The following is a 16,324-nucleotide window of genomic DNA, read 5'->3' on the forward strand; positions in this document are numbered from 1 at the left end:
CTTGTATTTAATTTAAGTATTCCCATCCAAATTAGAGAAAAGGGGAATTACTCTGTGAATAAACAGATCCCTAGATGTCTCTTTTTTAAGGAACAAAAGTAATTGGACAATTTAACTAAGAAGCGATTTAAGGGACAGACGTGGGATATTTCTTCATTATTTCTCCTTAAATTAAGCAGGTTAATGTCTGGAACACAAGTAGAACATTTGTTTCTGGAAATTAAAGGCGTACAAAGGAGCTTTTGATACAAGTGCAAAAAGGCAATCGTTACTGAGAAAACACAACAAATCAGCCAAGTGAATAAGACTCACTAGAAGGTAGGCATATGATTATCAAGGTCCACCATAAAGACATGACTCCAAGATCAACCTGTACTCATGACCATGAGATGTTCTGAGTATGATATTTAATGGGTGGTATGTTGTCTGCAATCTAATTATCGGCAAAACATGTTTATCTCACTACATCACACCTTTAAACTGATAATCTTTCACCGTCACTGCAGCTGTTGGTGGACCTTGGACAAGAGCTTCAGTTAACCAGTTACATCAAAACAATCAGACATCGTCCTTGTAACAGACTCACACAAAACATGTCATGCTACTGGAACTAACAGCCCCGAGGGAAGATCGCTTGAAAAAAGCCTTTGAAAGGAAGCTCTCCAAGCAGGAAGCACATTCTCTCGTCGGTAACTTCAGTACTTTGGCATCTTAGGAGAAGAAGAGGAGAGTCATCTTCAGCACCACCGAAGCAGGCGAGGCAGAGCAAGAGAGGAGAGCCATGGACACAAAGTAGCTGTGTGGGGACACACTGGTGCCTGGGTATGGATCAAAGGTCAAGGGTTAAGGAAACACACTGCTATGGTCAAATGATGAAAATGCAGTATGTTTACGCTCCAAGAGGTCGTTATGTCAAGCACTTATCTAGGAGGCAGCAAGGACACATGTTAGATCCTCCATGGCGTCTCTTCTTCCATGTTAAAGGTGCCCTGAACAGCTCCACTGGAAGTTATACGAGTACTGTCTTTTTTCTAAATGCGAAGATTTAGCCGACAGATCTTTACAGATCCTACGAATCAAACATGACCTTCAGTGTAAGTTTTGTCATAGTGGGTCCATCCAACATTTTCCAAGCCACAGATCAGATGAACAGACATGTTCAGACATTTCCTGGCCCAGGAAGCCACAATCTAGAAGTTCAAGGTGAGAAAGAGACAGCGAGTAAACTAATTCACTGAAGTCGTTTCAGCTCCAGGTCCGTCTCCATCTCTGAGCAATCACCCTCATCAACATGGATGCTCGATTTCATGGGGATAACAAAACTGCCGATAGATTCGGGGCCTCGCAGACATCGTCCCGAACACAAAAAGTCTCATCTAGCCACGGATACACTAACGCATGCAAACACACATCCATCCACTCGTTCCTTTCTGGCATGTGCCGAAAACAGAAGTTATGCTGGACAGTTTTCACCGTGGCCTTTGGGATGTGTGATCACAACAGGGGGAGAGATGAGGCCGGATGGAGGAAAGGAGAGAAGAAAGGAAAGAAAGCGGAAAAAAGACAGGAGCAAACAAACAAAACAAACTTGGTAAAGCCCTCTGCTGGGCTGGGGCCGGGTGCGTGTGTGCATGTGTGTGTGTGTGTGTGTGTGTGTGTGTGTGTGTGTGTGTGTGTGTGTGCGAGGCGATGCGAACAGAGTGGCGGGGATTAGGACAGATCCTGGGCTGTCCAACTCACAGCTGGCTGATGATCCAATCCTGGAGCACAGCACAGCACACCAGCCGCCGTGGGACCCCCGGATGCGTGCCTGCATCTGTGTGTGCGATCGCGTCTGTGTGTATAGGCATGTGGGCTCGACTGATGTGCATATCAGTGCAAGCATTTGCAAAGATGCAGTTGTATAAACAACTAAGTGTGGTGTGTGGACATGGCATGCGTACGTACGTGTGTGTTCATCAGGAAGGAAGGTGAGGCCATCAAAAAGCAAACAGAGGCAGCCTGCGCTTCATGTCCCCCGTTTGAAGGCGAGCTGTGATCATTTGGGCCGTGAGAGGAGGACAGAATGGAAAAAAAGGGAGAGAAAAAGTCGCAAAGAGGGAATCAAAGAGCTACCTTTGAAGGCCACGGTCATACAAATGCCTCCCGGTATCAAATTCTCCTCGACGGTGCTCTCCAACAACACACACGGCGACACAAACCAGCTCACTGCAGCTACAAAGACTCGAGCACGGCTCCGCATTGGACAGAGTACGAATGAACTACACGCAGCTCTGGATAACCCCTGAAGGCCCACAGATGGCCAGAAAGAGAACGAAAGAGACGGAGGTAGAGGAAGAGATGAAAAGGTGACGACAGCTTTGGGTTTATTTATTTAGATTTGGAACAGCAAGAGAAAAAAAAATCACTGAAAGCACAACAGAAATAAAAAAAAAAAAGAGGAAAGACACAATACGGGCCTGAGTAGGGACAGGGGCTGTGACCAAAATTCAACAGATGCGCATGTGGTGTGTGTCTTTATATCTCTGTGTGAACACATTTTTGTCATAGTAGTGGGAACTTTTCTACATTTTGTTCTGGCTTCATATTTTTTTGTCTGTTTGAGGGTAAATATCTGGTTTAAAGTTAATGTTACTATTCAAATCAAATCAGCTTTTATTTACCATGTTTATATAATATGTACACACGCAAGGAACTGGCTCTCTGCTTTTAACCTGAGTGAGCACACTGAAAGCAGTGGGGAGCAATACAGTCCTCGTATCATGGGAGCGGAATTAGGCTCCGATTAGTTGGGATAAAACCGGAAACGTGTTGATCAGGGTTAAGATAAGGGGGTAGGGAAGTTATGTCAACAAATTAGAAGTCATGGTTACGTGCATTTGTGTGTGTTAAATGAAACTTGTGAACGCAATATTTAAACACATTTAAACACTCTGTGATCCATAAGCATATTTCACAGGAATAAATCTATTCTTGACACATCTCTGAATAGTATGAAGAGAAGGTCTTTCTGTGTCCATGATCAATGACAATTGGTGTTCAGGAATCCAAAATGCTAAGTGACAAAAATAACAGTGAGGACTTGTGGCTTCTCTTGGGGTCTCATTGGGAGCCGTACTTTTGGTTCTGGATGCTGCATTCAATAATTTCTGTAACTTTCTGTCAGACCTTTTCTATGCAGCAGCTGACCAGATGGGCTGAACGTCTCCCTTAACTTCACATATGTCACAAATATCTTATGTGTTAATGTTAATGTGAAAAATCATAACTTTTTATTGTGTCTAACCCCGTGTATTGCGGCAAACCTTCACAAAGTTTATTCAGAGCAGCTGTTAACGGTTTTGCCTTCAAATGTGGTCAACTGTCACACATGTTAGCTGGTAGCCTGACTAGGTACACAGGTCCTGTTTCTTTAGATGAAAGAAATGCAAAGAAGAGTTAGGCAAGAGGCCAGCATATAATGTGTGATGTGAACTGTGCATTCAATCTCATGACACTTCCCTACATTAATAATGTTACTATTAACGCTGGATGTGTAAAATTAATTTGTGTTGCTTCATGAAACTTTTGTGAATCATTCAGGAAGAAAGTTTCAAACAATGTCTGATTAGGATTAATCATGTTACTTCAAACCTTGAAACAAATACTTATACCAATACCAAACTTTATGCAAAATTTGTCAGCAGATCATGTGATATCTCACACATGTAACACACACATGTAAGTCTTTGTATTTTGCTTCTGTGCTGTTTTTCAGTTGATCTTTACTACAGATTTATAATTTTTACAGTGGTTATACCATTTCCTGTAAATTACTTTGCAACACTACTGCACTATAAATGTGAATTTGGAATAGTGCATCCAACTACGGAAGACTTGTTGTCATTTAATGCTGAAGAAAAGAAATATCCTCATTAAATTAGTATCAGAAGTGGCTTTCAGCGCTAATGACCGAAATTGAATTTGAACGGCGCCTTGCTCAGCCAAGTCAACAGCTGTCAAACATCTAGTATGCATCTGAGGACAGATAAAACTATAAACTCTCTCATGCACACACTGCCGCACACACGGCAGTAAAACGGTTTAGTCCAGCGGCTCCTCTAGTACAGGTCAAAGTCATCATGTTGCCACATTAATATGCATGTCATTCTCCACAGCTGGCTGCAAAACACACACATCCACACACACACAGACACACACACGCTCTCCTTTAAACACACAAGAGTGCGCAATGCAGCCAGTGTGTAAGCACTGGCCAGCTGACAGACAAACACACTTAAACACAGATCAGAGCCAGAAGCAGCAGTGGATACACACACACACACAGATTACACAAACTTGCATCCCGCAGCCTCCGGCACCACAGGGCATCGTCGCCACATCTGTGCCCATCTCAGACACCTCGGCTGTGGGCAGCGGGGGTGAGAGAGTGCCATGAGCGGCTGGCATGGGCCGGCGTGGCCTTGGCAGTGGATGGTGTTGAAGGGAGCAGCAGCCAGCGGATGACGGGAGGGACGGAGCGAAGAAAAGGAGAAGGGAGGAATGCAGGAATGGATTCTGGGAAAGTGAGGATTAAAGTGTACGGTTTAAAGTGCGGAAGACGCGAGGCAGGACGCGTGAGGACACGAGGGCAAAAGAGCCTGCGGTAGAAAACACAGACGACGGATGGAATGAACGGATGAAAGAAAAATAAAGGAAGTGATGGAGGGAGGCGGGAATGATGCAAAAATAGATAATAAGACAGAAGATGGGAGATGGGGGGAGCCGGTAGCGCCCGTCGTGAGAGCGGGTGCAGGGCACTGGCAGGTGGCACTGAGGGCAGGCTGTCCAGTGACCATCAGCCGTGCTGTTGTGTGTGTGTGTGTCTGTGTGTGTGTGTGTGTGTGTGTGCGCGCGCCAGTGACAGAAGAAAGGCTCAGGCGCCATTTTGGCTCTGCTGGAGCTGTTGCTGGGCTGGGCACTGGCCTGGTGGCACAGAGTGGGCAGTGTGTGTGTTTGCGTGTGCGCCTGCGTGTGTGTTTGTGTGCGTGTGTTGCATTATGTTGTGGCATGCTTAACAGGATTAGAGGTGACCTAGTGAGGTCCAGTTGGTACCGGGACCATGGCACAGCGGCGTGCGTGTGTGTTTATGTGTGTGTGGTTTGTATAATAGGATTAGCCGTTACCTGGTGCGGTACAGTTGGTGTGCTGGTCTGAACTGGACTGGACTGGGCTGAGCTGGGCAGGAGCTGGGCAGAGGGGAGCTCTGTGTGTATGTGTGTGAGTGTGGTGGCATGTATAATAGGATTAGGTACTACCTGGTGAGGTGCAGTTGGCGCTGGGCGTTTGCCAGCTGTTCTGCTAGGCTCAGGGCTTCGGCCTGCCATTGGCTCCCGTCCTTTTGGACCGCCTCCAGATGCTGCCGACAGCCAACCAGCTCTGAGCTCAGCCTTTCCACTTCCTGTCCCGCAGAGATGGAAGGAGAGAGGGTAGAGGAGGTGAGGAAATATTTTACATCAACCCACCTTATGTCCTCGGAGAAACACAACATTAAAGCCCAGCTAATAATATGAGTTAATGTCACCTAAAATTCTAAATATTATAGGAACAAATACAGAGCAGAAAAGAGTCGAACTGATTACTGCATCTAGAGTACATTTCGAATAGTTCAGGTTGGGACTTGTGTAATTTCTCTAGGAGACAAGCCTGTACCTTCATTGGGGACCTTGACAAGAATCCAATGAAAGCAGCTCTTCAATTGATATTTTTAAATCTTATTCCCTCTCTCTATGGATCTCTGGAGTGGACACTCTTTCAGCAACATGGAATATCTGGAAATAAATACATGTGTACTTTGTTCCTGTAACTCTTTCTCCACCTCTGTGGGTGTCGGTAGGGCACAGTGTAGTTCCTCTTCAGTTGTTCAAAAGACACAAAGAGTCCATTCTCACAGCAGTCTCCAGGTTTCCAAAGTTTCCAGGATCTTATTGTTCACAGTCAAAGGAATATGTTTCCAGAATATCCAATTATTACTTACGCTATCTGGATAACAGATGCTGGTAAAATTAATTTAAGTAACTTTGGAAATAAATATTTGAGTTGTTCATTGCATTTGCAATGCCTCCTCATTAAATTTGGACCGCTCGCTATATTATCAACTAGACTGCGTGGTTGTATGAAAAGAAGCTGAGTAAATCTAGTAAATCTAAACTAATGAATGGTTTAAATGCAGACATACCTGCGCAGCCTTCTCCATCTGTCGGCTGGTCTTGCCGTTCAGATCTCTGAGTTCTCTCTCTGCTTCCTCTTTCTTCAGTTTGGCCTGACTGAGCTGATATCGCAGATCCACACACACCTAGAGATTACAAGAACTGATTAAAAACTGCCAGACTCTTGAATAACAAATATTACCCCACATTCGTCGTGTCATTATTTACAGATTTTTGATTTTCCTTTTTTTTGTTTACATTCCTTCTTTGAAAGTCCCTCGACTGAACCATTACGTCCTGACATCTCCTAAAGTTCACTGATATAAATACATGTTTTAACACACATTTGTTTTGCAAGTTTCACTCCTCTCCGGAAAGCACCAACTAATTTAACATAAATGAATACTGGAATAGGCAATAGTTTGCTGCCCTCCAGTGGATTCACAAATAAATAACAAGCAGAGAGCACTGACTCCATCTGAGAACAAGTATTGTGATTTACTTCTGTTCATTAAAACTACATTTTTAGACACTGGTCTCAGTATAATTAATTTAATTAATCTTAATTAATCTTTGCTTGCAAAACTTAAACTGTATCCTCCCAAAGCTAAAGCGGCGTGACACCAGTTATCCTGGATAATGTTGATTCCAAATACTCTTATGTTAAGTTTGGACAATGAAAACATCAACAATAAGTGAAAATGAGCTTTTTCTTGCACAAAGGACACAGCTTACCTGGGTATTGTCTTGTTCCTGACTGGTAAGTTTGTGGAGAGTATCTTCCAGCTGATTTGTCAATGAACTCTTGTCTCTGTGAACTCTGTCCAACTGACCTTCTAACTCAGCTACACGCTGAGAGAGGCTGGCCACCTAACACACAAAACACACCACTGCTTTTAAATGGCCATATGTCACTGCAAGTTCATTCAGAACTTCAGAAGAACGTCCAGAATAAATACTAGTTTTTGCTCTAGGCGTGTTTGCTTGAAAGATTCAAGTATTACACAAATAAAAAGCACTTTCAGCTATGTGAGTAAAGTTCAGTAAACAAACTGAGGATTGAAGCAACATTTGGAAAACATTAGAGTTGAGTTTTCTGTACATACAAGAAAGTAAACAACAAGACTTACTGTATGTACCAGCTCCTCTTTCTGTTTGTGGGCCTCAGCCCGGCCTTCTTCTCTGGCCTCAGTCAGTCTTTGCTGCAAAGCGTGTGCTTCTCGGTCTAATTGTTCCCTCTGTCGAGCCAGTTCCCTGGATAACTGCTCGCACTGAACCTCCACCTGCATACAAGCATACACACATACACAAGTTAACAATGCCAATGAAGATTAATGCAAAACAAAAAATACAGTTTAAGTGAACATGGCTGGAAAGTTATGTATATACTGACCCTCGCTTTTTGCAGATTTGCTTCTTCTGCCATCTCCACGGCCTGTTTGACCTGGAGACAGGCTGACCACTCTCTCTGCTGCGCCTCTTGTTGACTAACCCGCAGAGAACGCAGAGCCACCAATAACTCATCACGCTCTCTGAAAGATCAACAGACAAGAAAATGTCCGGTCAACATAGAAAAGAATAATAATAATAAAACAAGCAAGGATGTTTATCTATGCACATGTAGTAAATAATAAAAACAGTTTGTGGCAAAAAAAAAATAATTAGACACATTAACAAAGACTGGTAACACAGCCAGACTTAATCCTACAGTATGAATATTTTGTGTGTGATTTGCAAAATATGTTACCACTGACTTTGTGAGTCTGTCAATAGCCTGGATGTGCAGATTTGTGTGCGTCCCGGCCAACACGGCCTCGTGCTGTGCACACTTCAAACACAATCCCGACACACGGGGAGCTCCATCCGCCCTCAGTGCATCTGCGGCCTGCTTCTCTTTGCGTCTCAGAAGAACCTTCAGCTCCTCGCACTCCCTCTGACTGACTGAGAGATCCTTCCTGATGATGGAAGCAAAAGATATGAGGCAGAAAAGCAGATACATGTTTTAACATTAGAGTCGTCACTGGCTACACAAGCTTATCACCAACCTGAGTGAGATGACCTGAGCCTCCAAGCTTTCAGTCTGGGCCTGGTAGATCCCTTTCAATTGTTCCTGAGGATAACAAATGTTTGAACTTTAAAACAGTGGACAAAATGAAGTTTGTCACAATTTTCTATAAGAACTGTACTAAAATAATGTTACTATATAAGTCTCAGTGCTCGATATTTACAAGAAAAAATGCACAAAACACGTAGAGAAAACAAACTTAAACCCTGGATTTTCTATTAACCCTCCTATTATTTTTGGGGTCATGTTGATCGCAATCAAAGTTCATCATTCAGAAAATAACAGTAGAGGGAAGGTCAACTCACTGGTAGCAAGGGGTTATTTATGCAGTCAACAAATAAACAAAGTACCTGACACAAAAACTTGGTCAACAAGTTGATGCAAATCATTTTCTTGAGGGTAAAATGTGTTAGTAATATTCGAGGATAATAGGAGGGTTAAAGTCACACATGTGTGAACTTCTTTTGCATTTTCAATCTTCCCATGAGACAAAATCTGACATATGATGAGAACAATGTGGGACAAAGATGAAGGAGAAAGAGCGAGAGAACAGATCTTCCTATCTACCTAAACAGTGAAAGGTAAGAGAGATGCGATATCCCTACCAGCTCATTTTTCCATGTGTGGTGTTCTGCCCTCTGCAGCTTACTATGATCTGCACTGGAGGCTTTGAGGCTGTTGGCCATACTCTCATTAACCTGAGGAAACATCAGAACAGATCATGAGCCACTTTTTTCCCATTATTATATGATCATTATTTTAAAAAAAAATGCCAGTATCATCTGCTGGATAACCTGTGAATGATGTTTACATACATTTACTATTGTTACTTATTGAGATCAATGGACCCTCATACACTAGTGCACAGTATGAACAAAGAATCTACATAGATTACATACATTTTCATAAATAATACGAGCGAATCTCCCACAAACATCTTACTGTGGAGTTTTGGATTGTGTAATCTTTCAGGGTCTCTTCCGCAGCTTTTGATTTCAGGACCGAATGCAGCTTCTCATTTTCCACCACCACCACTCTGATCCTCTGTTTCAGTCCCTCCAACTCTTCCTGAAATCACACAAACAAAGGAACTCTAACACGGATCACCCAAATCAGAACTGGCACACACCCGTTTGTATGTTTGTGCACTAACTTTGCAGAACTTGACCTCAGCTTCCAGGTGCTGGATGTACTCTGACTGGTTGTTAATCATTGGAACCAGATCCTGAAAGGCAGGCAAAGTGGACCTGCCCTCCTGCTGCCCTCTCTAACAAAGAGCAGAAGAGTCAGTTTTAATTAGAAAATTACGCCACATGACAATGTAGCCCAGCCTGACAGATTTCTGTAACAGGTCAACCTCATTTAAATGGTTAGTTGCATGTTTTACCTTGGATGGAGACTGTGTTTCTGAAGGAGAGAGAGGAGTCGGGATCTCTCTACCCTGCTTCAGCAGAAGGCTCTTCAGCTGATTGACTACGATGCCAGAAGACACACACAACACATTTTATTATAACTTTGAATTGTCTGTCAATAAAATTATGAGCGAAGCCTCCGGGCGGTGTCTCTCTCAGATGGCCAGGTCACGACTAATGTCACCTGCTTCACTCTGCGTCTTCGGGCTCCATGTGGCCTCTTCAGCTGCGGCCGTGAAGCGGTTGCCATCGCTGCCTCTGACCTCCTCCGTCTCCTCTCCGTCCTGGTGCAGCTGCTCCAAAACGTTACTCAGCTGCTGCATGCTCTTCACGGCCCGCTCTAAAACCAAAATCAGCACCATTCTCATGCAGTGTATGATTGCCGCACCCAATTAAAGTTCAGTGAATGTCTGTGCACACCTCATTTTAAATTAAAGGACAACTGAAGAGGTGCAGGTGTAAAAAAACCTGACAATCACCCGAATTAATGAGTGATGAAGGGATGAGGGATGAAATAACATTTATCTACAGACCATGAATGAAGAAGCAAGTTTACACAACAAAATGAATCTTATAGCATCTTATAGCATTAATTGTGTCATTTGAGGAACTAGAACCACAGTAAATTATACCAGTATTTTTGTGGAATGTATTATTTTAGGCTCTTAGACTTTAGGCTCAGACATTTGTTTGTTTGGGATTTTTAATGGTTGTTCTTTTTGATCACCTTTATCTGTCATTTTATAGACAACAAATCAATGAATGCAATGAATTATATGATTGTGATTATGAAATTGTGATGATTGCAGGTAATGGTTTGAGTCCCAAATCATTGAAACAAATGTTGCACAATTGTCAACAACAAACTCACTCCTTCTATATAAAGAAGTCCCTGGTTTATGTTTATGTTTATGATTAGCAGGATTTATTAATGGTGGCTAGTCAATTTAGATGTTAAGGTCTCTGTATCTCATGTGCAAAGACTGAGGAGCAAAGAGTTCCTTGTTATTTTAGTTTTGGTTGTTACGTTTTGGTCCGAATACCAGGAAGAGCTGGTTGCAAAGATCAGCTGGTATTTTTGAAGTAATGTTGCCTTTCTGAACACAGATGCTGAGAAATGAATGTGTTTTCCTGAAGTCAGCTACGCTGGTAGCAAAACAGCAACAGGTGGCAGTGATGTGCATTCACCGCCTTAACAACCACAGTGTCAGTATCTCTGAAGTTTATGAACACAGCCTTTTAACACACAAATCTTTAACAAGCTAGCTTAAAGATACCAGACTGTAATAAACTATCTAACTTATCTCTCCCCCTTTCTTTCCTTCTTCCCCTTTATCAAGTTAGCAAACATGGTTTTATAAAACGTAAACGTACGTCTCAGCTCCTTTTGCTTCGCGCCGAGCTGCTCTGACTCCTCTTCATCTGAGTCTAATGGCTTCATAGATGTACCGGCGTCGTTAAACCACACTACGTTGTTGATTAAAGATGCTAGGTTAAGTAACAGTCAATGAGTTAAACACAACAACCACAACATCAGCCATCGTATTCGTTACGTCATAACGGTCACCGAGTCGCTGACATGTTGCGTTTGCTTTACAAAACAGCGTACCGCGAAGGCGGGGCTCTTATTTCTCGTATTGTACGTTAAACAATAACACCGCCCCTCCGTGGACTCCGTTGTGTGGACCGTGAACACCAAAGCGAGGCAATGCTCTGCCGATGGCTGCCACTTCCGTAAACTCGGGAGGATGCTGGGAGTTGTAGTCAAATTTAAACAACATACTAAATTCGAATAACGCAATATAAAAAAATACCGATTTATTCTTAAGATGAAAACACAATATAAACTATTTATCTAAACATGCAAATGGCGGAATATCGGAGTCAGTCCTTAAATTTCACATTTTTAAGTAAATAATTTAAAACACACTAAAACATCTTTAGTTTAGGTTTTAGTAACCGCACAGTCTTTGTGAACGACAACGAGGTCGTCTACATATTTATATGATTACAACTATGTTTTAATCACGAAAAAATATTAACACTTAATTTGAAACAGCCTCAGCTGCATTTGTTTATAAACAGTAAATGCTTAAATAGTTTATAACTTCGAATAATATTGGGTTATACTTTTATCAGCTATAAATTCTTGTGTGAGACATTTGCAACTGCTTAAACAGATAACTTAATATTAAAAGTAAAATATATTTGTGATCATAAAGCTTCACATATATTTTTAATGTTTGATACCGTGGCCATCAATTATAAATGTCCAGAGGAAAGGTTATTGGCTGGCTGTTGACAAATTTATTCATTCATTATCTCCTCACAAGTGCATTATAACATGCTAAAACCAAATTGTTAAAAATACAACAATTAAGTTATCTGTTTACCACTAAAACATAAAACATATATGTTGGCCATTAAAATAATCAACAATGTGTTACTTTTCTTGGATGTTTAATCTTAACTGTGCAGAATGACATATATTCAGAAGACTTCAACGTTCTTCTGTGCTGACCTATTAAAATGAGTCCTGCATACGGTAAAACAAAATTAATTAATATAGGAAACATTATTGTATTAAAGCGGTTAAACTTTATAAATTAGGCGATTACACAGTCTGGACAACTTCTTTATGTTATTTATCTTTATTTCTTTTGTCATGGAATGATGTAAACCAGCAACCAGCAAACCAGCAGAGATCCAAGAGTTAAAATGTCAATGAATACGAGACATTCATCATTTTGTCATGGCTGTGATCATTGAAGTTCAGATGTGGTGACTCATTTGTGAAGACAAAACTTAAGCTATGATGAACTGAAGGGTTTTGTTGTTATTTAACTTTTTAAACGTGAAACTTCACAGAGCCATGTATTAGATAATATAGATGGCTCTGTGTTCACAGGTATTTTTCTGCCCCCTGTTGGCCTTAATCCCTCAGTGCAGCTGTAAAAGAAAAATCTGAACTTTAATAAAAAAAACTCTTTGCTGAGTTTTCTGGACATCTGGATCATTTAGAGACGTGTCATTTGTTTTGGATTTTTACAAGATAAAATGAGGATACTAGGTTGCAAAGTTAGGTTTGAACTAGGTTACTACTATAGAGGAGAGTATGATGCAGACACTAATATGATATAACAACTGACTAGCTTATTGCAACAGTTACTAAAGAATGAAAACATTAGGAAAGCAAGCGACTAGTCTAGAAGCTACTGTGTTAGCGATCACCTGCTGCAGCTGGCTCAGCGCGCTTGTCACTGATGTGATCAATTTCACTTCTCTTATCACATTGTCTTGGCAGCCTGGTGACGTCAACGTCATATTGCTACATGTACACACATGCTTGCACTCTGTGATATGATTGCTGATGTGAGGAGAGGAACTTTAGGTGATTGCTCGCTGGATTACTCGGAAAAGCTTTTACATAGGTCATATGTGTCATATGTTTATATTTGGTGTGGTCTTCCTTATCCTCACTAGGGTCACAGGGGTTGTTAGAGCCTATCCCAGCTGTCTCATTCACTCCTACGGTCAATTTAGAATCACCGATCAACTTATTGAACATGTCTTGGGAGTCTCATACAAAAGACTGAACCATTTAGTGTCACTGTCATTTTTTACTGCTATTTTTTTCATCTATTTTTTTTTTAATTATTTCTTATTCTTTTCCCTCTCCAAACAAAGACCGTCTCACTTAATTACATGAATTTTGAATCAGCGCTTTATCTTAACAGCCCGAGAACCGAGAGTGAGACTCACGATAAGACAAAGACTCCCTAAAAGACACATGAAGCACAATGAGTCTATAACCCAAATGTGGAAGCTGTGTGAAGTTCAGGCAAAAAAAAATATATAAAATGACACAGACCCGGGGGAGGTTCAATGGAAGGGTGTAAGGCATGTTTGCTGTCGCTTACAAAAAAGGGTCAGACAAAGGTAACCATGGATACACCCTCTTCCTATTGCACAATAACAGATAACTTCCTGTCAAATGAGCCTTGGCTGTACTTTTGATTTTTGCGACATTTCGGCGTTGAACAGAAGAGGCAGTGAGTCAGAGTTCGGTGGATCCATTCATGAAACACGCAGTGTGCTGTAATCTAGCTTTGACGTTTTCATTCACAGTTTATTGTTGACAGCTTAAACACACAGTTTGGGACTTAAAGTCAGCTGGTTTTTGTTGCTGCTGGTGCACTTTGGCTCAGTGAAGCTCCAAGAACATCGAGATGAACACCTTCTTGTACAAGGTGTGATTGTGGTTAGATATTGAAGAACCTAAAGTCCCAGGCTGCTTTATGGTCTGCAGGGTCCCCATTGTATTTTTCTTTTTTCTTTTTTTTCTTTTTTTCTTTTTGTGAGGGGATTTCAACAACTAATGCATCATTTTCAGAACTTTTTTTAAAGTAGGCTACCACATTTCAGTTTCATTTAAACTGCTTCGAGGGGGCCCCAACCGCAGGTTAATTTAGTCATAACCTGGAAGTAAATTATATATAGATATAGCGTTAGTATTAAATAATATGTGACATATTAAATATCTGTATTCCTCTCCCCAAAAACACTAGGCACATTTCTGATAGGGTTCTCCCTTTACATATTTTAAAATTGTGGTTAGTGTTTCTGACAGCTTCACCTATGAGGCACAGAGAAGGGAAGCAACCTAGAGAAACGAAAACTCCCTTGTTAGCGTTTCGCTAAAGATGGTTGGAGCAATAACGTTGCTCATTATGCTACAAATATTGGAATTTCAAATTAGGAATCAAGTAAAATCTGTTTATCTTGTGTGAACTTGCAAGCGTTTCTCAAATAGTAAGTCATCTTCATAGGAATTTCAGGCTCCACTTGACTTTGTGCGCAACATTTCACAACAGGATTTGGCAATAAAAATAGGCCTCCCATATAATATAACCTGTCTGCTTCACAGAATTATGTAAATATGCACAGAACTCTTTACTGCATCACACCAGCGAGACACTCATACCTTAAGTGAAACAGTGCTTGTCTGCAGAAGAATGGTTGTACAAGAGCGTTTGCATGTTCGGGTATTTCCAGGAAACCACATCAGCCTACCGATCTTTTGCCCACGCACAAACCTGCTGTCCCACACTTGTTAAATGTCACCTCTGCTCTGCCATATATAATCATCGTCAATTCCCCACCTGTAACTGCCATAGCTCCCCTCACTCCGAACTCCCCCCTCCCACCGCATGATCCACTCCTCCCGAGTCAGCTGTGAATTTTTATGTGAGGGTGGGGGCTCCCTTATTTTTCGACGCCCTAACGACAGACTGGAAACAACTGAATAGTGTCAAAAAAAAAAGCACCGCAGAAAAACCTCAACATTTAAACTTTTTTTTTTTTGTCGCATGGAAATCTTTGACATGACAAAAGAAAACAGAAGAACAGAGGAGGAGAGAAGATGAAGAAAAAAAAAGCGCTAACCCAGTTAAGCATATGGGAAAATAGTGCACTCTGCCATATCTAAACCAGGCCTCTGTGATCAGTTATCAGATGCTTCTTGCAGCACCCACCGTACTTCCTACACTGGAGATGGATTTATTACCAACAGTAAGCGAGTGCATTTCGACAGAAACAGCATTAAACAATATGCCGCTTAGGCAATGCTGTAAGAAGAGTGCAATGTCTCGGAGAGCACACAAACACACTGCATGTTCAAGTGCTTGCAGGGTAACAAACTACGTTGCGTTGCTTACATACTGAATATCCTGCGATGGCACATGTACACTACTCTCCCACAACCACATTTGTGTGGCTCTTTTTCTTTTTCTGGGACATTTTCTAACACAAGGCGTTCTCCAGCCCCTTACCCTAACTTAAACCAGCCTTTCTGTATACCTGACCCCAAGAGAATTACAGATAGGCCAAAATATTTTTGCTCCTGATGTCTGAAACATAACTCATGCTTGCACAGTTAGCATACAAGTGCACATTTTTAATTCTGTCCTTCTGAGGACATTCACTGACATAATGCATTCAGTTAGCCATCACAACGAGGTGCCAAACCGAACCCTTAAAACTAACTTAAACCATAAAACCTGTTACTAGGTTTACACATACGTGTTTGTTCTATCTTCCAACTCATTCCCTACTCCTTTACATTTTAACCACCACCAATGACAGAGACACAAAACTGACATCGGAAAATACAGGAGGTGAAGGCCAACTGTCACCTGTGTCTGGACCAAAAAGTCGCTGGACACGCCAAAAAGACCACAGCTGATGGTCAGCTAGCACATACACCGACCAGCCACAACATTAAAGCCACAAAAGTAAATAACATTGACCATCTTGTGACAATTCAATGTTATGCTGGAAAACGTACGGACCTGGAATTGGTGTGGATGTTACTTAGACATGTAGCACCCACCTAGACCAGACCAGACACCCCCACCCCATAGCAATGACAGTGCAAGATGGCAGTAGCCATCCTCAGCAGCCTGACACACACACACACACACACACACACACACACACACACACACACACACACACACACAAAAAAAAAAAAAAAAAAACTGTTTAGGAACAACTCAAAAAACATGAAAAACAGCAACAGTGATGTGTTGACCTGGCCTCCAAATTCACCAGACCCCAAACTGATCAAGTATCTGGATGTATTGTTACACAATACACAA

The 16,324-nt window shown here is 41.7% G+C and overlaps 1 protein-coding gene across 4 annotated transcripts in view; it reads right to left on the minus strand.

Annotated features, from left to right (window-relative positions):
- The window catches only part of sdccag8 (SHH signaling and ciliogenesis regulator sdccag8), a 40,064-nt gene extending 28,727 nt beyond the window's left edge, over nucleotides 1-11,337 (minus strand). For 2 of the 4 annotated variants that reach the window (XR_007113962.1, XM_047602529.1), the window contains exons 1-13: nucleotides 11,040-11,334; nucleotides 9,850-10,005; nucleotides 9,641-9,726; nucleotides 9,407-9,520; nucleotides 9,196-9,321; nucleotides 8,859-8,951; nucleotides 8,234-8,298; nucleotides 7,943-8,143; nucleotides 7,582-7,720; nucleotides 7,319-7,471; nucleotides 6,924-7,058; nucleotides 6,218-6,334; nucleotides 5,298-5,440 (exon numbers count right to left, since the gene is read on the minus strand). Coding sequence is in view for 3 of the 4 variants with exons in the window: in XM_047602529.1 (XP_047458485.1) it covers nucleotides 5,298-5,440; nucleotides 6,218-6,334; nucleotides 6,924-7,058; nucleotides 7,319-7,471; nucleotides 7,582-7,720; nucleotides 7,943-8,143; nucleotides 8,234-8,298; nucleotides 8,859-8,951; nucleotides 9,196-9,321; nucleotides 9,407-9,520; nucleotides 9,641-9,726; nucleotides 9,850-10,005; nucleotides 11,040-11,106 (1,595 nt within the window). In the remaining variant the exon portion in view is untranslated. Of the gene's footprint in view, nucleotides 1-2,343; nucleotides 4,558-5,297; nucleotides 5,441-6,217; nucleotides 6,335-6,923; nucleotides 7,059-7,318; nucleotides 7,472-7,581; nucleotides 7,721-7,942; nucleotides 8,144-8,233; nucleotides 8,299-8,858; nucleotides 8,952-9,195; nucleotides 9,322-9,406; nucleotides 9,521-9,640; nucleotides 9,727-9,849; nucleotides 10,006-11,039 lie in introns of those variants that run through there. The other 2 variants (XM_047602531.1, XM_047602530.1) reach the window with 2 other exon arrangements.
- Between the last annotated feature and the right edge of the window lie 4,987 nt (nucleotides 11,338-16,324).

Source organism: Mugil cephalus, chromosome 13 (genome assembly GCF_022458985.1).
Source record: "Mugil cephalus isolate CIBA_MC_2020 chromosome 13, CIBA_Mcephalus_1.1, whole genome shotgun sequence".
NCBI lineage: Eukaryota > Metazoa > Chordata > Actinopteri > Mugiliformes > Mugilidae > Mugil > Mugil cephalus.